We start from the raw sequence: 23,110 nt of genomic DNA, 5'->3' as shown, positions 1-23,110 counted from the left end.
TTACATTTTTGCTCCCAACAGAAATGACCAGTGTTACTTTGACATTGATTGGTGTGATCGTCGGATAACGTTAAGAGCAGCAAATGGAAAATATGTGACGGCTAAGAAGAATGGACAGTTGGCAGCATCTGTGGATTCTCCCGGTAAGGCTGTTTGTGTTTAATTCTATATTCTCCTATGGATATCCGAAGACCTAACTTTCATGTGGGGGGTGTGGTTTTTATGCATGGGCCATCACAGGAGTTGTACCTAATCCCTGTTTCCTACAGTTTGAGTAAACAGTACAATAAATACAGAGTAATACAGTACAACAGGTACTAACCATAAAATACCAAAAAGCTATACAGCACTTTCTAATAGTGGGGATAACCATGCAAATGGTTTACCTAGAGACAAGTGAAATAAGTCTAAACACCCCTGTTAAAATGTCAGGTTTCTGTGATGTAAAAAAAAAATGAGACCGATTAAAAAAAAAAAAAAAAAAAAAAATTCAGACTTTTTTTTTTTTTTTTTTTTTTTATGTGACCTAGAAACTGTACAACTAAAACAAGTATAATCAATTTCCTCTAAACCAAGAAAAAAAAACACTGCGCTATCCAAATGTGCAAGATAAAGCTGCTACCACGCTAAAAAAAATGATATTTTAGCAAAAAATTTGCAAATGTGGGAAGAAGTAGCGCTAAACCCTTATATTGAAGCAAAATCGTGAACGATTAAGCAACTGTGTATACAAACTACATAAACTTTATAAAGAGAAAATTTTGATAACTAAACACCAAATCAATGTGCTCTTGTATAAACAATAATGAAAAAAGTGCAAACAAAGTCTCTTAATGTCCAAAAATGTTCGAATCCCACATGAAAATGACACTTCAAATATGCCTTCTGATTAGAGGTCGAACGATATATTGAGCTGATAAAAAGGCTGATTTAGAACAGTGCGACTTGGAAATGACTTCTGTAATAGAAGTCAGTGTAAGTTGCCTGAGTCTTCATAGAAACGACTTTCCTCCTCTCTGGGCAGTCTGCCAAGAAAAGAGCAAAAAGATACAATGTTTACACTTGAATGAACTCGACTCTGTGTGTAGAGTTCTCAGTTTAACCATTTAAAGACTAAATATTTTCTGATACTTGTTGCTTACAAGTAAAAGTCCTGTATTTTCTGCCAGAAAATCACTTGGACCCCCCAAAAATTATATATATATATATATATATATATATATATATATATATATATATATATATATATATATATATATATATATATATATATATATATATATATATATATATAATTTTTTTTTTGCAGAGATCCTAGGGAATAAAATAGCAGTTGTTGCAACATTTTATGTCACACGGCATTTGCGCAGAGGTCTTTCAAATGCATTTTTTTGGGGGGGAAAAATACACTAAACGATTAAAAAAACAAACGGTAAAGTTAGCCCATTTTTTTTTTTTTTTTTTTTTTTTTTTTTTTTTAACCACTTTCAGACCGGACCATTTTGCTGGTAAATGACCAGAGGTCTTTTTACACTTTGGCACTGCGCTGCTTTAACTGGTAATTGCGCGGTCATGCAATGTTGTACCCAAACAAAATTTGCGTCCTTTTCTTCCCACAAATAGAGCTTTCTTTTGATGGTATTTGATTGCCTCTGCGATTTTTATTTTTTGCGATATAAACGTAAAAAGACCGCAAATTTTGAAAAAAAATGATATTTTCTACTTTTTGTTATTAGAAAAATCCAATAAACTCAATTTTAGTCATACATTTAGGCCAAAATGTATTCAGCCACATGTCTTTGGTAAAAAAAAAAGTCAATAATTGTATATTTATTGGTTTGCGCAAAAGTTGTCACATCTACAAACTAAGGTACGTTTTCTGGAATTTACGCAGCTTTTAGTTTACGACTGTCTATCTCATTTCTTGAGGTGCTAAAATGACAGGGCAGTACAAAACCCCCCCAAATGACCCCATTTTGGAAAGTAGACCCCCTAAGGAAATTGATAAGAGGCATGTTGAGCCCATTGAATATTTTATTTTTTTGCCTCAAGCGATTGAATAATGACAAAAAAAAAATTTTTTTTTTTTTTTTACACAAAGTTGTCACTAAATGATATATTGCTCACACATGCTATGGGCGTATGTGAAATGACACCCCAAAATAAATTCTGCTGCTTCTCCTGAGTACGGGGATACCACATATGTGGGACTTTTTGGGAGCCTAGCCGCGTACAGGGCCCCGAAAACCAAGCACCGCCTTCAGGCTTTCTAAGGGCGTAAATTTTTGATTTCACGCCTCACTACCTATTACAGTTTTGAAGGCCATAAAATGCCAAGATGGCACAAAACCCCCACAAATGACCCCATTTTAGAAAGTAGACACCCCAAGCTATTTGCTGAGAGGCATGTTGAGTCCATGGAATATTTTATATTTTGCCACAAGTTGCGGGAAAATTACAAACTTTTTTTTTTTTTTTTTTCACAAAGTTGTCACTAAATGATATATTGCTCATGCATGCCATGGGCATATGTGAAATGACACCCCAAAATAAATTCTGCTGCTTCTCCTGAGTACGGGGATACCACATATGTGGGACTTTTTGGGAGCCTAGCCGCGTACGGGGCCCCGAAAACCAAGCACCGCCTTCAGGCTTTCTAAGGGCGTAATTTTTTGAGTTCACTTCTCACTACCTATTACAGTTTTGAAGGCCATAAAATGCCAAGATGGCACAAAACCCCCACAAATGACCCCATTTTAGAAAGTAGACACCCCAAGCTATTTGCTGAGAGGCATGTTGAGTCCATGGAATATTTTATATTTTGCCACAAGTTGCGGGAAAATTACAAACTTTTTTTTTTTTTCACAAAGTTGTCACTAAATGATATATTGCTCACGCATGCCATGGGCATATGTGAAATGACACCCCAAAATAAATTCTGCTGCTTCTCCTGAGTACGGGGATACCACATATGTGGGACTTTTTGGGAGCCTAGCCGCGTACGGGGCCCCAAAAACCAAGCACCGCCTTCAGGCTTTCTAAGGGCGTTACAGTTTTGAAGGCCATAAAATGCCAAGATGGCACAAACCCCCCCCCCCCAAATGACCCCATTTTAGAAAGTAGACACCCCTAAATTTAGGGGTACACTAGTGAGACTAGGTAATAAATGGCGGGTGCCCTGAAACTATAAAAAAATAACTAACCAACCAGCGTCACCTGTAACAGTTATATGGTGATCACTGGTGAAAGGGTTAACTAGGGGGCAATCAGGGGGCTTTATGCGGTAGTATATGGGGGTCCCTGGCGCTATAAAAAGCTGCGGCGAACCTAAATACCTACCTGCCTAACTAGCGTCACCTGTGACACTAATACAGCGATCAGAAAAACGATCGCTTATTAGGCTGGGTTCACACTGGAGCGATGCGGGAACGCCACGAATGCGCGGCGGGTTCCCGCATCGCATGCCTCCCGGCGGCAGTTCACACTGCCCTATGCGAACTGCTGGGAGTGTCAGTGAAATGTTAATGACACCCCCAGATCAGTTCGCATATCGCAGTGCGATCTGCAAACTTGGATCGCATGGTGTGAACACCCATGCGATCCGATTCTGCTGCGGACCAAAAAAAGGGTCCCGTGCGAGTTTGCGGCGGGTGCGACACGAATTCAGCCATACTATCTGTATAGCTGAACTCGAATCGCACAGAGATCGGATGTGATTTGCACTGCAGTGCGGTGCGAATCACATCCGTTCTCATAAACCGCTGCAATGTGAACCCAGCCTTAGTGACACTGGCGACGGGGGGTGATCACGGGGTTAAACCTTTATTGGGGGGGTTAGGGGGGTACCTTAGAACTAAAGGGGGCTAACCCTAACTGCCCTAACAGTTATTAGTCACAAATGACACCTGCCGGGTGATCAGGGGGTTAAACCTTTATTAGGTAATAAATGGCGGGTGCCCTGAAACTATAAAAAAATAACTAACCAACCAGCGTCACCTGTAACAGTTATATGGTGATCACTGGTGAAAGGGTTAACTAGGGGGCAATCAGGGGGCTTTATGCGGTAGTATATGGGGGTCCCTAGCGCTATAAAAAGCTGCGGCGAACCTAAATACCTACCTGCCTAACTAGCGTCACCTGTGACACTAATACGGCGATCAGAAAAATGATCGCTTATTAGGCTGGGTTCACACTGGAGCGATGCGGAAACGCCGCGAATCCGCGGCGGGTTCCCGCATCGCATGCCTCCCGGCGGCAGTTCACACTGCCCTATGCGAACTGCTGGGAGTGTCAGTGAAATGTTACTGACACCCCCAGATCAGTTCGCATATCGCAGTGCGATCTGCAAACTCGGATCGCATGGTGTGAACACCCATGCGATCCGATTCTGCTGCGGGCCAAAAAAAGGGTCCCGTGCGAATTTGCGGCGGGTGCGGCGGGTGTGGCGGGTGCGGCGGGTGCGGCGAATGGCTGAACTCGAATCGCACAGAGATCGGATGTGATTTGCACTGCAGTGCGGTGCGAATCACATTCGTTCTCATAAACCGCTGCAATGTGAACCCAGCCTTAGTGACACTGGCGACGGGGGGTGATCACGGGGTTAAACCTTTATTGGGGGGGTTAGGGGGGTACATTAGAACTAAAGGGGGCTAACCCTAACTGCCCTAACAGTTATTACAGTCACAAATGACACCAATGCAAAAAAAAAAAAAAAAAAAAAAAAATGACATTGGTGTCACTGTGACTGGGGGGCAGGGGTAATTGGGGGGGTGATCGGGGGGTAAAGGGGGGGTGTGAGTGTGCCTGGCATGTTCTACTGTGTGTGGGATGTGTTGGTGCAACTCACTGATCCGCTCTCCTCCGTGTCGGAACGAAAAATACCGACACGGAGGAGAGAATACATCACTTCCTCTCCTGTGTTTACATTACAGGAGAGGAAGTGATGTCACCGGGGATTTCCATTCGTCAGGAGCGATCGCGAGGGGGTGGCCATGAATGAATGGCCGTCCCCTCGTCCGGGATCGCTCCCGAACGAAAACCGACCGCCGCAGGCACCGGGCGGGGGCCCGATCGGGCCCCCGACCCGCGGGAGGCAAAGCACGTACATGTACGTGCTTATGCCTGCCCGTGCCATTCTGCCGACGTACATCGGCGTGAGGCGGTCGGCAAGTGGTTAATTTAAACATCCTGCCAGCGCATCGCTTCAGTGTGAAAGCACTCTGCCTTTCACACAGACTGCAGGGAAGCAGTTTTGCAGGCACTTTACAGGCGCTATTTTTAGCATAAAAGCGCCTTAAAAAAAAGCCCCATTGGGAAAGGTGTCTGTTAGGTTTTATGAGATGAAGGGGGGATAAAAAAAAAATCAAATAAATAAAAAAAATCGGCATCATATATCGGCCATCGGCCGCCATGATTTCTAAATATCGGCATTGGCCAGAGAAACCCATATCGGTCGACCTCTACTTCTGATCACCAAAAAGATAAAAATGCGAACACCCATGTGGTGATACCGCCACCTAAACAGATGTAGGCTTGGTTATGACCCAAGAGAACTTGTATTCTAAGGGTCTTGCAAGCTTTCTATTGGTCGTGGACACTCAAATTTGCCGATATTGGTATGCCCGATTAACATGAGTTGGCAAGGGCTGATCATAAGAGACACAATCCTCCGGAAATTCCTTACAACCACAGTAGATTCTCCCCTCGCATATAAAGGCCCGTTTCAAAACAGTGGCTATATGGAAAGAAACATAGGGCCATATAGTGTAATTCTATAAAAATAAATATATCTAATTCTATATACTAACTTTAGTTTTATGGAATTAGTGTGTATGTGTATATGTATATATGTCTATCTATATATCTATCTCACTTCATCTTCACCGCTGCCATGTATCCCAGAGTGACTTCTGGGTGTTGCTGCTCCGGAGCCGCGATGTCGTCACTCCCGACACGAGCGGCATATCGCTGTGATCTGAGATGCCCTCACAATCTGACAGATTTGGAGTGTTTTTGCAAAGAGTGGGCAAATATTTCCAAGTCAAGATGTGCCATGCTGATACTCGTACCCAAAAAGACTGAGTGTTGTAATAAAATCAAACTGTGCTTCAAGAAAGTATTTAAGGGTGTGCACACTTGCTCAACCTTTTATTTTATTTTTACTTCTCTCCCACCTAAAAGGTTTGTTTGTTCAATGGAGTTGTACAGTTAATACCCTGTTTCCCCTAAAATAAGACCTAGCGTGATTGTCTGTGTTGGCTGCAATATAAGCCCTACTGTTTCCTCAAAAATAAGCCCTACCCTGAAAAGAAGACCTACAGGGACTTTAACTAGGGCTTATTTGGGGGGTAGGGCTTTTATTGCAGCTATCACCGACAATCACACTAGGTCTTATTTTAGGGGAAACAGGGTAGGTCACATTAAGGCTTTGTGTACACTGCTGCTGCTAAACGAATGTTTAGGAGTAGTTGGGCATTTTTCCCCAATCGTCTTTCAGGACAGCCACCTTTGAGAGACACTGGCTCCTCCCCTCTTAGGAAACACCGCCTTCATTTTCATGATTTAAGCCTCCTCCTCCCTTCGTTCCTCAGTTATGGTGTTTCCTCCGGTGGGGAGACATCGCTAAGGAACCTTAGCTGAATTCGGTCGGTGAGACTGAAGCTATCCGAGCGGAGCCCCGGCCCCACTCGGTTACCCGACCGTCTATCGGTCGGCCCTTGACAGTCGGATCAGCGGGGAGCTGAAGCGTTCGTACTGTCTATACACCCTAAACTTCGCTTGGGGAAAGCAGGAAGTTTTACAGGGTCGTCCGTCCGTTCACCCGCGGGTGTTTTAACGGAACAGGCAGTCCGGTCGGCTGGGGAAGCTGAACTTTTGACTGACCTTTTTCTCTATACGCACTCCAATCTTCGCTTGGGGAAAGCAGGAAGTTTTTGGGGAGGTTCATCCCTGCGTTTCGCCCAGTGGGACGCTGCAACGAGGACGTCCAAGGCCCCCCTGTGTATCCAGTCGGCTGGGAGCCAGAGGCCGGACCGGTTGGCGGGCGACGTCAATTCCGGTGGGGGCGGACCTCTTCGTTGGATCCGCGTCTTCCGGTTCCGGACGCGGCACGTGGAGGGGAACCTAGCGTTCGGCTGGTGCAGCCTCTCTTTCTGCAGTTGCACAGGTAGCTGTTGGAGGCACGTTCGTACCACTCTTCCTCAACAGGAGAATGTCCAAAGCAGTGGCTTCAGGAGCTCCAGGAGTAACGGCACCAGCCACTCAAAGGTAAAAGCCCTGGCGAGGGGTTCCCTTACCTTACAACCAGTAGCTCCACTGGTGTTTTTTCCCCCTAGGTGGTCGGGGGGGAAGGGCAGTGCGTCTGGGATCCAGATGGAGATTGATCCTAGGGGAGGGCACTCCCTGTGGTCCTCTTAAGTAGTGCTGGTGTTTCTTCTTTTTTTAGGATTTTTTGCTGCTCTTTTATCTCTAGGTCTCTGAAGGACATGAGCAAGTCTCCCCTTGGTTCTAGGAGGGAGCGTCCTTCATATAGAGCCTCTTTGGGGGAATCCCTGGTTCAAAGGCACTTGGTAAAGAGTGTATTGAAGCACCGGATAGCTCAGTCAGACCTATAACCTAAGGTTCCAGTGGCCTCAGAGGGTTCAGGTCCCTGTTTGAGCGCCATCAGGAAACAGGCAGCAGAACACGGTGCATATCTGGCGGCTTCTGTGAAGGTTCCAGTGGCCTCAGCTCCAGAGCACTCTTTCACCAGCACAGCAGAGTGTTCCACCTAACCCGATGGATGTTCCTCCTGCAGGTTAAGGGAGAGTCTAGAGGGTTCCAGAGAGGAAGTTGAGGAAGAAGTTGACAGTGCCGTCTCAGACTCCCAAGGGAATCTGATAAAGGTGAGGGCTTGGGTGGGGAACCCAAAAGAACCCCTCGATGTAAACTTCCCCCTGGATGAAGTGGATAAGCTCTTGAGAGCTATTCATACCACTTTAGGAAGAAGGCATTGCCACCCCATGATCAGATGTACTAGGACCTGGGGGAAGCGGGTGTTCCCGGTTCATGATGTCTTGATCGATGCCATCAGGAATGGCAGGGTCCCGAAGGAAAACCTTTCTTTTCTGGTGCATTAAAGCAAAGGTTTTTTCTTGGGCGGAAGAGGAAGCTCTTGTCTGGAATAGAATCTCCCAGGTTAGAGACTACCTTTCTTCAGATGTCCAGGCATACTGACCTGTCCTCGGGGACATGGGAATACTTTCAGACCCTATGTTTGAAATGATGGACTCACTTCTGAAGGATGCATGGGCTTTTTCTCTTAAGAAAATATCTAAGCCTGCCATAGCGGCCACAGTGGTGGCTCATAATATGAAGTGTCGGCTTAGCCAGATTAATGCATGAAGCAATGACGGCAGAGGAGACTTTCTATCCTCCTTTCCCATGCTGCTTAAGGTGTTGGCATACGCTGCTTCGATTCAATCCAGGCGAATGTATGCAAGATCTTCGGCTCTGACCAACTCAGCCTGGAGGGCCTCAAGGCTGAAGACATGGCAGGGGGTCAAGGCGTCCAAGGCAAAAGCTCTGTGTAATCCTTTTTTACAGGAAACCTGCTGTTTTTGCCAGGTCTTTAAGCAGTGCGAGATCGCACGGCTGATAAGTAAAAGGCCGTTTCCCTTAAGAGGAAATATAAAAAAAAAAAAAAAAAGGGGGGGGCCTTCCTCCCCCAGTGGGAGATGAGCACCTCCAATTAGTTTGTGATGAGGATCATCATAGGGGGTTACAGTTTGGAGTTTTCAGAACTCCCCCCTGTTTGAGACTCCTTGTCACTGAGCTGCCAAAATGTGCCCTTCTTTCCTCTTCAGGAGTTAGAGGAACAGGAAGTGGTAATACAGGTCCCAGCAGGATATATAGGAAGGGCTCCTATTCTCACATTTTTGTGGTTCACAAGCCTTTGGGAAAAAAGTTCAGGCTCATCCTGAACCTGAAACGTCTGTGTGTCTTAGTCACCTACAGATGGCTTTCGTTGGTTTTGGTCACTGGGTGAGGGCACCTCTTCCACCAAAACTGTTTCAGGGCATGGATAGTAAGGATGCATACCTGCATATTCCCATTGCAGAGAACCACCAGCGTTTCCTTAGGCTGGCAGTGATAACTTCTGTAGGGGTGCTACACCTTCAGTTCAAAGCACTTCCCTTTTGGGCTATCCCTTTCCTCCTCCTATCTTCACCAAAGTGATGGTAGAAGTTCTGGCATTCCTGCGTCTCAGGGGAGTCTCGGTGATCGTGTGTCTTGATGATCTTCTCCGGTTTGTACCTTCTCTGACACAGTCGATTTGGGATCAACAGGTAACAAAAGACCTGTTAGTGAGCCTGGGTTGGCCTCTGAACCTAGAGAAACCCAACTTAAATTCCTTACCAGGGGGGGTCACCTTCCTGGGGTAGGTGCTGGGCTCAACAGAACAAAAGGTCTTCCCTCCTTGGAGAAGGTCCAGAAGATAGACAGAGCACTGTTGTTTCTCCAGGGCAACCATCAAAAACTCAGTTAGGCAGGTTGAGTTTACTGACAGCCACGCTCCTAGCAGTTCAGTGGACAGGGTCATGTTACCGTCCTCTGTAAACTATTCATCTTGAAGGTTTGGGACCACAGTCAGGGGTCTTGGGACTCTTTGGTTTCGGTTCCAACTCAGGTAAAGAGGTCCCCTTGGGGAAAGGGAGCACGTTTGTTACAAGACCTAGAATGGAGTTTCCCAGTATCCAGGGTGGTTACAACCGATACGAACGGCTTAGGTTGGGGACACACCTAGACTCCTGTTTGGTACAGGGTACCTGGGAGAGGAAGGAATCTAAGAGATCCTCAAATTGGAGGGAGTTGAGAACAGTAGATCTGGTTCTCAGGACCTTTCAGAGTTCTCTGGAGACTTCATGTAAGAGTCATGGAAACAGTCCCTTGGCAGTGGCTTACGTCGACAGGACGGGGACTCCTGGAGCGGATCCTTATGGGTCCTAGCGAAGGCCATCCTCAGATGGGCCGAATATTAAAATCCTGTCCTTTCAGTGATCTGTTTTGAAGGAGAGCAAATCCTGATATTAGATTTCCTCAGAGCAACCAGGTTCTCAAGCAGGAGGTTCTTCGAATGGATCACCCAGAGTTGGGGGATTCCTTGGATAGACCTCTCTTTTTCTCAAGGGAAAACGCAAAGGAAGCCATCTCCTGTTCCATGAACAGGGGAGGTCGGGAGCAGACACACTAAAGCACAGAGTTAGGGTTTCTCTAAGTGCTATGCTTTCTCCCCTCCCGTTCTGATTTCTGCAGGGTCAGGGAAGTTTTCAGGTGGAGATTACTACCTGTTTTCTAATCACACCTCTTGGGCCCAGGAGGCCGTGGTTCTCCATTCTGAAGGGCCTGTCAGTGGAACCCCCCCCCCCGGGTTTTCCCGGTCTAGGAGTGTCCCTTTTCCCAGGGTCCAGTCTGCGGTCCCCAGGTGGATTCTTGCAGCTTGGCTACTGAGAAGGAATTGCTGAAGGGCAAAGAGGTCTCAGACTGTTTAATAGCCACTCTTCTGAATTGCAGGTAAATGGAAACTCAGACCATTTTCTTGAAGGTATGGAGACGGTTCAACAGCTGATGCTCAGAGAACTCCTTCAATGTGCACAGCCTCGTAGCCGTTCTAGAGTTCCTGCAGTCAGGGGCAGATAAAGGTTTAGCCCCATAAACATTGAAGAGTCAGGTTTTCGCTTTTAGCGTATTCCTGGAAGGGCATCCAACATCAGACCTTGGTATAGTAAGGTTCTTAGAGCCTTAAGTAGGCAAAGACCAAGCCTTTGGTCGCCCCCTTTCCAGTCGGGGTCACTCATTAGTTTTACAGGTTCTCACAAAGGAACCTTTTTCAGCAATTGGATCTGGCTGGTTATGGTTGATCACTCTCAAAACTGTGTTTTTTGTGGCGATCACTGCGGCAAGGAAAGTGAGTAAACTCGAAACCCTTTCTGTTAAGGCACTCCCTTTCCAGACCATTCAGTTTTTAAGACCATTCTGGCCTTTTTACCTAATGGTAGTCTCTAATCCTCAGAGAGTCCGAGAGATTATGCTGCCTATTTTTCGTTCAAAACCAGTGAGCGAACAGGAACACATCTTATTGGACGTTAGAAGATGTGTCCTTCATTATTTTGGTTACACAAAGCCAGTTCAGGAAGTCTGATTTACTTTTAGTGTTACTTCCAGGGGCTAGGAAGGGTTCCAAAGCCTTTAGACGTACGCTAACCAGATGATTAAGGTCAGCCATTGGGCAGACTTGCGCGGTTGGGGTATTAAAGCCTCCAGTTAGAATTAAAGCACACTCAGCCAGGACAGCGGCAACTCCGCAGACAATGTGGGCTGGTGTGTCTCCTGAACAGATCTGTAGAGCCGCAACGTGGTTCAAGTTTTCTACGTTCGTGAAGCGCTATAGATTGGATCTTCTCTCAGCCAAAGACCAAGCCCTTTGGTCACAAGGTGCTGCAAGCAGTAGGTCCCACCCTAAGACAGGGTACTCGCTTATCCTCTCAAAGGTGGCTGTCCTGAAAGACGATTGGGGAAAAATGGAATTACGTACGGTAATGTCCTTTTCCAGGAGTCTTTCAGGACAGCACCGGTTCCCATCCAAGTTTTTTGCAGATCATCGGGAACTCATTACATGAGGCCGTCAGGTAAGATTAAAAGTTTGTTTATTTGACGTGTTCTTGTGTCTCCCCAGTTGGCCGGAGGTACTCTGGAAGAACTGAGTAACGAAGGGAGGAGGAGGCTTAAATCATGAAAATGAAGGCGGTGTTTCCTAAGAGGGGAGGAGCCAGTGTCTCTCAAAGGTGGCTGTCCTGAAAGACTCCTGGAAAAGGACATTACCGTACGTAATTCCATTTTTTTTCCAACTGCTCCTGAACTCTCATGTGTTATCTTATCAGTACATGTAGACAAGGTCATTGTGTGTGTGTGTGGTGGTTTTTTTTTTTTTTTTTTTTTTTTTTTTTTTCAGTGACTGAACATTTTTAGATTTTTATTTTATATATATTTTTTTGTAGTGGAAACTGAGCATTTCTTGATGAAACTTATCAACCGTCCACTAATTGTCCTAAGGGGAGAACATGGATTCATAGGCTGTCGTAAAATGACTGGGACCCTCGATTCTAACCGCTCAATTTATGATGTCTTTCAACTGGAATTTAATGATGGGGCCTACAACCTCAAAGGTAAGTCCTAAAATTTTATAAAATGAAAATAAATAAAAATATTCAACTTGGTTTTCCAAACACGGACACAAATGCTAGTGCCATTTTTGCATTGAAATACTGTACATCTTTACTTGTCTTTTTGAAAGTAAAATGTTAGTGGATCTGAAACCTTTAATATAACAGCCAATGAGAAGAGAGGGGGTGGGGTCAAACTGCAGCTTGGCTTGGGTGTCCCCATAGCAAGCTGCTTGCTGTGGGGGCACTCAACAGGAGAGGGGGGCCAGAAGCACTGATGGGGGACCCGAGAAGAGGATCCAGACTGCTCTGCGCAAAGCCACTGCACATAGCAGGCAAGTTGAGCATGTTTGCTATTTCTAACCACTTCAATACCAGGCACTTTTGCCCAGTACAATTTTCAGTCACACTTTGAATGACAATTGTGTGGTCTTGCAGCACTTTACTAAAACTAAATTTTTATCCTCTTCCCACAAGGAGGGCTTTTCTTTTGGTGGTATTTTATCACCCCTAGGGTTTTTTATTTTGTGCTAAAGACACATTTTTGAACTTTTTTTTTTTTTTATTTTTTTTTTTTTTTTTTCCTTGTCATAAAATTGTTTTCACTGGTATGTAGAATTGATGGGCACGGATTGGTACACTTTATTATTGGGGCACTGATTGTCAGCTGATTGCCATATTTAAAGGGCTGTGCTGATTATCAGCACAGGGCCCCCCCCCCGACAGGGAGAGCAGATGATCGGCTCTCCCTGTCAACGCAAACCGAGGAATGCTGTTTACTGGCACTTCCTGGTTCATGCTATGAGCTGTGATTGTTTAAACCTGATCGTGTGGTACGAAGCCTCTGACGGGGGTTCCTTATCACGATCGACACAACGCACTCAGCATGTTATCCTGCTGGATGTCGTATCAGGATAACAGAACCACTTCCTGGCTGTCAATCTGCTATAGGCCAGGCAAGAAGTGGTTAAAGGGGGGGGGGGGGAAGACAAAAGACAAATTGCTATAATAAAGTGGGGCTCTTTGGCCAAAAGAACAATACATAAAAAAAAGGCAAACTAGCCGAGCTGCCTGAGGACCATTAATGAGCCACCAGGGTATGGTTACCAATGCGAGAAACTACAAACTTATCTAGAAAAAGATCAAACTTTCTTGGTAAAAATGTTCAAATCACAATAGAATGGAAAAAGAAACCAATCACCAGTAAAATGACGTTGTCTAATATACACAAACTGTATCGGACGCCTCCCTCACACAGTTCAAACATGTATATCCAATAAACTTAACAATAGCAGAAGACTGAGACTGATAGTATTTATACATGAATCTGCCTGATGTGACTCTGATATGGCAGTACAGCAAAGACAGGAAGTAGGGCCTAAGGACACATTCAACAAGTTACAATGGGGCTTATAAATTACTGCAACTCTCTCCTTAACCACTTCGCATCCAGGCCAATTCTGACATTTCTCTCCTACATGTAAAATTCATAATTTTTTTTTTTTTTGCTCGCAAATTACATAGAACCCCCAAACATGTTTTTGCTAAAAAAAAAAAAAAAAAAAAAAAAAAAAAAAAAAAAACCCATAGAGAATACAATGGCGGTCATTGCAACTTTTTATCTCCCACGGTATTTACACAGCAATTTTTCGAAAACGTTTTTTTCAGAAGAAAGTATAATGCTTTAAAAAAACCAAAAAAAAAAACGTAAAGTTAGCCCAATTTTTTTGCATAATGTGAAAGAGGAAGATACGCCGAGTAAATACCCAACATGGCACGCTTCAAAATTGCACGTGCTCGTGGAATGACGCCAAACGTTGGTATTTAAAAATCCCCATAGGCGACGCTTTACACTTTTTTTTACTGGTTACATGTTTTGGGTTACAGAGGAGGTCTAGGGCTAGAATTATTTCTCTCGCTCTAACGTTCGCGGCGATACTTCACATGTGTGGTTTGAACACCGTTTTAATGTGTGGGCGGGACTTGCGTATGCGTTCGCTTCTGCGTACGAGCTCACGGGGACAGGGGCGCTTTAAATTATTATTTCTTTTTTTAGTTTGACACTTTAAAAAAAAAAAAATATTTGATTACTTTTATTCCTATTACAAGGAATGTAAACATCCCTTATAATAGGAATATGGCACGATCGGACCTATTTACAGAGAGATATGGGGTCAATAAGACCCCATATCTCACCTCTAGGCTGGGAAGCCTAAAATAAAAAACGATCCTGGCTTCCCAGCCAAATCAGCGCCGCTAATTTGAATGCAGAGGCCGGGCGTGACGTCATAACATCGCGCCCGGCCTCCGAACGATCATAGAGACTCCGGGGATAATCTGGTCCACCGGAAATCTCTCTATAGTATCATCCGTGGGATCCTGTGACTGACTCACTGATGGAAGCGGTGAGTCGGTACAAGCACCGGAGGGAGGGAGGGAGGGGGGGTGTCCCCTCCAACCGCCCGTAAGAACAACAAGCAGTGGAACAGCCGCTATGATCGTTCTTATGAAAATGCTGATATCTGAATGTCTGTAGCCTCAGGCATTATTCAGATATACCGCCACAAAGCACATGATGTAGTGTGGACGCCAAGTGGTTAATGGCCTACTCTTTAGCAGCAGCATTCATAATAGACTGAAGGGGATAGCCTGCTTGACTAATACACCTCACTAATCGTTCCGTGACTGCTGCCCCTCTCTGCCAATCCCTTGGCTGGCTTCCCCTATCCCACCGTGTGAAAATTCAAAATGTTAACCATAACATACAAAGCCATCTACATCACCAACCTCATCTGCAGATATCGCCCAAATCGTCCCCTCCGCTTCTCCGAGGACCTCCTGCTTTCTAGCTCCCTTGTTACCTCCTCTCATGCTCACCTTCAAGACTTCTCCAGAGCCTCTCCCATCCTCTGGAACTCCCTGCCCCAGTCTGTCCGATCAGCCCCTACCCTGTCCACCTTTAGGAGTTCCCTGAAAACTCATTTATTCAGGGAAGCCTATCCCACATCCACCTAACTGTCCCCGAGCCACCCCCATCAAATCATTCTCTGCAGATATTACCTTTTTGTACCACCACCCCCTCCCTTTAGAATGTAAGCTCTACGAGCAGGGCCCTCCTGTACCTTTTTGTGTTGTCCCCCTATACGTTGTAAAGCACCGCGTAAACTGTTGGCGCTATATAAATCGTGAATAATAATTGTCCGTAAATGCCACAGCACCAATATCAGTCTTCGGGTGCATAAAAAAACAACCTAAGTGGTAGGGTACACTAGAACAGTTCAGGGGAGAATATTCTAAACAAGCTGAACCATGGTTTCTATATTGCTGAGTGGATGGATCCCCATTGGACATAACGGATGAAACACCTGATCAGTGGACTAGGCTATTGTCCCAATCTGGAAGGTTGTATAATTCACATGGCGGAAAATACTGTGATAGAAAAACCATGGAACAGTGTGCAAATTGGGCTATGCAGCAGATTCAGGTAGCAAGCATAGTCAGCAGCAAATGGCATATAAGCAACAGACACTGCACCCGTTGGACAAGGAGCAGAAGATAAAGGCAAAGTGAATGGCCAGTAGAGCAACCAGTGAAAAGTCTAAATCCAGCCTCTATGCTCCACGAGTGAATTGCTAAAACTCAAACAGGGACCGAACATAATCCTGGTCTGTTAATGCTGCCTGTAGATGTGCAAGTCAAACCTTGAGACTATCGCAATGCATCAAGACATGCTGCGAAGTGCTACTGTGTAGGATGTCTGCGGAAGGTAACTGCACACTGCTGTTCAGGATAGCAGTGCTCTATGTGCCTGTGTACTGGCCGCAGTGTCGGGAGTCCTACCACGGCTTGCCGGCTAGATGGGAGAAGTAGGAGGCGTGCGTGGTGACGTCTGGCGCAGACCCGTGTGATGTCCATGTGTTTCACTGGAAACCCAGCTTCTTCAGCACGTAGCGCCCCCTAGTTGAGACGTGCTAAAATGCCATTTGAGTGATCTGTCAGGAAAATCGAATGGGTGGCTTTGCTCTGGGCTCCATGGTCCTCGAGTGGCACTGGGCACAAGCCTGCTAGTACTCCTGTACCTCTTTTTTGTGATTACCCCCTAGGTTCCCCTCACTTGCATATGATGGCTAGCCAACAGAGGGAGGAAGGGGCAAAAGGGCAATTGTGTGCATCCTGCCAGTGGGTCTGCGGATGTTCTTTTGCTTTCACAAGGTGTCTATCCCTGACATGAATGCTGCCCTTCCTCCTTTTTTTCCCCCTCTTGGTGCCTTTTTGGACATGCTGTCTTTTTTTTTTCTCCCAGTGCATAAGGCAAGTCTCCAAGACTGTTTTGTCCATCCTAGGGCCACTAGTATGGGTTCTAAAACAAGCTGCCAAACAGCCCAAAATTTCCTATGTAATGTGGCTGAAAGTTTTATTTTTTTTTTTTTTATTTTTTTTTTTTTTTATATGGGGCCTGGCCTCGCTCACCTTGCGAGTTTATGTACCCCTCCTAAGCAATATCCAGTGTTTGACTTCTGTCCTGGTATTGCCTGCTTAAAGTCCAATACCTAACTAAGCTAAACCTCTTCCCACCCCCATTCTAAGCCCTATGCGAACTACCCTGTAAAGTAAAGTTGTGCTCACTTTCCTAATCTGAAGGCATTCCACTCACGTGACTTCCCCAGGGGCCGGCTTCAGAGGAGAGAGCAGAGATGACTGCTGCAGAGCCTGGATGGTTGCGTCGCCCATAGATATACTATGGGGCATATGTTTTTCTGCTGTCCCTCCCCCCCCCCCCCCCCCCCCCCCCCTGAAGCCAGCACTGGGAGCCGATCACGTGGCTGGACTGGAGCGCTCTTAGATGAGCTGTGATCAAGTTTGCAAACCCTGGCAGAAATCGACACTTTGGCATTGATATTGTAAGTGACTGATCATGCCAAAACTTTAAGGATTGTGATCATATGAAACTATTTTATTATAACTTGGTTGTTTGGCTCCTTACCACATCTTTGTTTTTAAATTTAAATTAGTCTGTAAATAGTCAATGGGTGACTTGGCTCTCACGTGAATGTGCTGAGCAGGCTAGATACTGAGCCATGGGGAGCGGAAAAGAACAGTCAAAAGAACTGCATAACAAGGTAATGGGACTTTATAAAGATGGGAAAAGGATATAACAAGATATCCAAAGCCTTGAATATGCCAGTCAGTACTGTTCAATCGTTTTATTAAGTGGTGAATTCTGGGATCTTTACATGCCAAGGTCAGGTAGACCAAAAATTATTGCAGCCACTGCTGCCAGAGGAATTATTCAGGATGCAAAAAATTCACAGGTAACCTCAGGAGATATGCAGGCTGCACTGTAAAGACAGTGATTGTTTTAAGGAGCCCAATATGACAATGCTTAAACAAAAAGGTGCCAATGCCACAAAAATCTGGAAAACTGTAATCTGGAGTGATGAGACCAAAATAGTGTAAGGCCTAGAGCAACAATATTAACATCCCCCACTGAAGCAGAGGAAAATTTATGGTTGAAAGATCCAGGATCCATGCATAGTGGACCATCGGTCGGTAGGGGTGATCAATGAACATGACTGGACATAACCATTAATGTGATACAAATGTGTGCATTGCCTTGCTATCAGCATAGATTTATGGAGTTGAACAGATCTGGGGATGAATACCAGTGAAAGAGGACTTTGTTCTGGTTTTCCTTTATACAAGGTGCAAATTGAGCTTTTAGATGCCCGAGACCAAATTGGTTACTATGTCTTCAGGGGCAGTTCTTCACCCAGAAACTGTTCCACTTGCTCATAAGCATGCTGGGCCATAGGCTCCTAGTTAATGTTAAAATGCACACAAATCTAAACTGAACTACAACCTTAAATATATTGTAATGGTAACCTTAAGAAGAAAAATCTACTCGTGTTCTTTTTGTTTTTTGTACACACTCGTTATACTTGCCTCCTGTGCAGTGGATTTGCATAGGGCAGCCTGGATCATCTTCTTCCTGTGGAGTGCCCCCACAACATGAGGGCATCCTAGTCGAGCTGCAGGTCTGTCTGTCGTTCATACACAAATTTTACTAAAGGCCTGTGAGTGCTGGCATTACAACTCTGCATCCCTGTGTTGTCCATACAACTTCAAAAGCTACAGTGCCTTGCAAAAGTATTCAACTCACTCCACCCCCCTTGGCTTTTTTTTTTTTTGGACTCGCAACCTGGAATTAACATGAATTGTTTGAGGATTCGCATCATTTAATTTACAGGACATGCGTCACGAAAATAAAAACTTCTAACTGATAAGACAAAACAAAGTCCTCCCCTCCAGTCAATACTTTGTAGAGCCACCTTTTGCGGCCATCTCGGTTCCAAGTTGCTTTGGATAAGTCTCTATGAGCTTGCCACATCTTACCACTGGGATTTTTGCTCATTCCTCCTTGTAAAACTGCTCCATCTCCTTCAAGTTGGATGGTTTGTGCTTGTGAACAGCAATCTTTAAGTCTGACCACAGATTTTTCTATTTGCTTGAGGTCTGGGCTTTGACTAGGCCATTCCAACACATTTACATGTTTCACCTTAAACCACTCAAGTGTTGCTTTAGCAGTGTTTTTGGGGTCATTCACCTGCTGGAAGGTGAACCTCTGTCCTAGCCCCAAATCAGAGTGGTACAGCTTTTGCTCAAGAATAGCCCTGTATTTAGCACCATCCATCTTTCCCTCAACTCTGACCAGTTTCCCAGTCCCAACTGCTGAAAAACATCCCCACAGCATGATGCTGCCACCACCATGTTTCACTGTGATGCGTTTGCTCCAGACATGGCGTTTTCTTTGGCCAAAAGATTCAGTTTTAGTCTCAGACCAGAGCACCTTCCGCCATACATTTTGGGAGTCTCCCACATGCTTTTTCGCAAACTCAAAACGTGCAATTTTCTAGTTTTTTGCTGAAAGTAATGGCTTTCTTCTGGCCACTCTGCCATTAAGCCCAACTCTATGGAGCGTATGGCTTATTGTCATCCTTTGTACCAGTGGTCATCAACCCTGTCCTCAGGGCCCACGAATAGGCCAGGTTTGCAAGATAACTGAAATACATCCCAGGTGATATCATTTGCTGCTCAGTGATTGCTTTATTCTAGTCTGCGTCTCCCCAAGGTAATGCATAAAACCTGGCCTGTTAGTGGGCCCTGAGTACAGGGTTGATGACCACTATGTACAGATATTCCAGTCTCTGCTGTGGAACTCTGCAGCTTCTCCAGGATTACCTTAGGTCCCTGTGCTGCCTCTTATTCCCTCCTTGCCCGGTCTGAGTTTTGGTGAGCGGCCGTCTCTTGGCAGGTTTGCTGTTGTGCCATGTTCTTTTAATTTGGTTATTTGATGGTGCTCCTAGGGATCATCAAAGATTTGGTTATGCCCTTTTCTTCTTTTTTTTTTTTTTTTTTTTTCTTTAATAACCTAACCCTGACTTTTACTTCTCAACAACATTGTCCCTTGTTTGGAGAGTTCCTTGGTCTTCGTGGCAGTATTGCGTTAATAGTGCCTCTTTCTTGGGTGATGCAGCCTCTGGGGCCTTTTAAAAAGGTGTGTGTGTGTGTGTGTGTGTGTGTGTGTGTGTGTATATATATTATGTATGTGTGTATATTATTGTAATGGCAGATCATGTGACACTTAGATTGCGGACATTTCACTAATGTGACTTCTGAAGGTACTTGGTTGCATCAGAGCTTTTTATGGGCTTCATAACGGGGGAGGATACATACGCACATGCCAATTATCAGTTTTTTATTTTTGTAAAATAATTTTTATGTATATGTTTCTAATTTTACTTCACCAACTATTCTGATCCATAACCTAATTCAGATTTAAAAAAATGTAAAGCCTGTAGTGTAACAAAATGAGTAAAGAGCCAAGGGGTGAATACTTTTGCAAGGTACTGTATAGTCTTGAAATTGGTCATAAGGAAGCCAGAAATCTGGAAACTAGGGGAGAGCAACACTGCTGCTTGAGAAACTGCTATATGTAGAGGTGAGGATCTAAAATATCTAAAGGCAGCATTAACAAAAAGTAGAATTCCGGCAGATGTTCAAATGTGAATAATTTGCCTTTTTTTTTTTTATTTTTTTTTTTTTTTTCACAATGTAACTTTTTAAACCTCCCCACTGTCTATTCAGCTTGTATGGTTAGTGTGACAGTTTCTAACTATTATATATGTATTTTTTATTTTTAGACTCCACAGGAAAATACTGGACCGTAGGCAGTGATACATCTGTTACCAGCAGTAGTTCTTCCCCTGTTGATTTCTTCTTTGAATTCTGTGATCAGAATAAGGTAGCGATCAAGGTGAATGGCCTCTACCTGAAGGGTGATCATGCTGGAGTTTTGAAAGCCAATGCAGAATCCGTTGACTCGTCCACCCTGTGGGAATACTAAACACCTGGAACCTGTGGCCTCCAACTTTAGCTGAATCTCTTGTGGTTGGGTACAAAAAAATGTAAATGTTACTTGTCGCTCTGCATGTGCAGGGCATTACGCAAAGCTTTGATTACTGGAGAGTTTTTTATTTCAGTTAATCCTATAAACCTTCTATAGCTCAACAGGACCTGCTCCTGTCAGCGATTAGGTCATAACTATTTGCTCTCCATAGGGCACAAATTGAGGTAAATTGCACCATTGTTCATAGCACATCCTAATAGAATAAACTGCTACCTCGTTTTACGGCCGTTTTTATGGAATATGATCTCGGCACCAAAGTTCAGAATCTACTTTAGCCTGGGTTACCTTCTATAATACCGTTTTAACAAAACCTTGAGGAGCTCTTGTAAATTGTCACCCTAACAACTGGAGCTTCCTTCTTACAAACTGCACACAGGGCACTGCAGAAGAATAAATGTTGGTTGTGAAATATTCTACATGGAAGACTCCGATTCATAGTGCTGGAAACAGCTTGGTGCAGACTGATCTTTCTGATCCCTGTAGTATTTCACATCCACCTCCAAAGGAAGTGTGATGCTGCTAGGATGAGAAACCATATTGTTACCATGGAGCTGCCTTGAAGTACTAAGAGTCTAGTAATGAAAAAGTTAAGTGTGCATAGTCTGATATACATTCTCCTTTGTGTATGGACAGATGTTTCCTGTGCACATCTCCTGCTCCTACACACAACTGTACACAAGAGAGATGAGAACTACCTCAAATGGGGATTTATAAAATGTTACCCAATTTGTAATGTCATGAAAGCCAAACCACCTGTATAAATAACAGCTACACATTAGATTAAAATTGTCCTTAACCCAGCAGCATCTTAATACCAGCATTTCTAAGTATAAGGTGTCTTCTGCTAAAATTTAGTAAAATATAAAAAACAAAGACTAAAAGTGAGCTCTAACTGAATGTTGGGTTAATATAGGTATTTTATCTGTCCATTTCAGCAGTGTACCAACTTACCATGCATGGCTTTGCAGCGTCATACTATTGGGACATGTTCTATATAATGGTGCTATAAATATTGATCATTTTAGTTTGCTTGGAATATCTTTCTGGGCTGCTGTGAAATCCTAAGGTTAGTTCTGGAAATTAGTCTTTCAAAAAGTGTTTAGAGGTAACAGTACATCTTGGTCTTAATTAAAATAATGTGCTAGAATCCCGTTTCTGTAGTCTTTTTACTGCTTCTGCATATACACCCTTCACTTGTGTAGATGTCCAGGTTTAAGTCTCCTTTTTAGGCGTTAAGTCTCAGTGCGTTATTGTAATGAGCAAATCTGTTCCTTATACTGGCTATCTTTTTTAAAACCTTTTAGACCACGACCTGTGAGCTAAGTAAATTCTACTTTCCCATTTGTAACACTTTTTTGAAAATCTGTGTACATTAAGCCTCATAAATCCAGTTTACCGAATGATATGCTGTATCTGCACATTTAACCCCTTTTTTTATTTTCTTTTTTCTATTTTTTTCTTTTTTTATGAATTACTGGAAGTTGTGCAAGGGAAAAATGACCATGACAGTATTATGTATAATTTTTTTTATTCTGTTTTTCAAAATGTTGCTGTAATTTAATGCGTTTATAAAAAATGTATTGTAACTACAGTAAATTTCAAATATCGCCAAGACTAACTTTGTTTCGGGTATTGATTATTTTGGATATGTTTGTCCATTGTTAGCTTTTTTTTTTTTTATTTTTTTTTTTAAAGTGGTTATTAAGGATGGAATAGGATATATTTCCAGTGTTCCTTAGCCTGCTGCTTGTGAACTTGTGCTGTTTTCCATCTAGCTGGTCTACAAACCTGCTGCTTGCTGATACCTATGGCTTTTACCACTTAAATGACAAATAAAACTGGAAAAACATTATTATATGCATTTTGTCTGTTGCGCTTTATTCTTTCAATTATCTTGTATTGAATATATGTGCATTACAATCTGATGGACTGTACAAATTAGTTGCCCATACAAAGTTTTTTTAGGTTTAATGTTAATTTTTAAAAGCATACCCTAGGTTTCTAAATGTTCAACAGTCAATCAGTCAAAGTAAAGGTAAACCTATTACCGATTTTAAATGTAGTAAATAATCGAGGGACTTGCCAGGAACCAATTATTGCTGATATATAGAACTTCCATCAAATCAAAACACATGTGCTCATCAAATCCAGTAATTTGGGTATAGTGCTGCTTCTTCACAGGCTATTTTTTTGCTTTTTCAGATTCCTGTTAAAAGTAGAACTAGTTATGAACCAGGTTAAAGGCAACCGAAGACGCATGTAAATTATAAGGACTCATTTCACACACAGTGCATTGATCAATGCAGGAGAAATGCAAGGGGACAGACTATTTATTTTTATTTTTTTCCCTTACAGTACAGACCCTTGTCTTAGGTGACTGGATTATGTTGCTACCTTCCAGTGAAAGAACACTAGCAAGTAGAACGCAAAAGCCACCAATATA

General features: G+C 43.7%; 1 protein-coding gene across 1 annotated transcript in view; it reads left to right on the top strand.

Moving 5' to 3' along the window:
* The window catches only part of FSCN1 (fascin actin-bundling protein 1), a 62,542-nt gene extending 40,014 nt beyond the window's left edge, over positions 1-22,528 (top strand). Inside the window, exons 3-5 of the mRNA XM_077448712.1 lie at positions 22-143; positions 12,036-12,203; positions 20,402-22,528. Of these exons, the coding sequence (XP_077304838.1) occupies positions 22-143; positions 12,036-12,203; positions 20,402-20,604 (493 nt within the window). The 3' untranslated portion in view covers positions 20,605-22,528. The remainder of the gene's footprint in view (positions 1-21; positions 144-12,035; positions 12,204-20,401) is intronic.
* Positions 22,529-23,110: the final 582 nt, after the last annotated feature.

The sequence above is a fragment of the Lithobates pipiens genome, unplaced genomic scaffold, assembly GCF_037356315.1.
Source record: "Lithobates pipiens isolate NorthernLeopardFrog02 unplaced genomic scaffold, aLitPip1_a1.2 Scaffold_22, whole genome shotgun sequence".
Lineage (NCBI taxonomy): Eukaryota > Metazoa > Chordata > Amphibia > Anura > Ranidae > Lithobates > Lithobates pipiens.
Note: the sequence above shows the minus strand (reverse complement) of the source record. Positions and strands in the feature narration are given on the sequence as shown.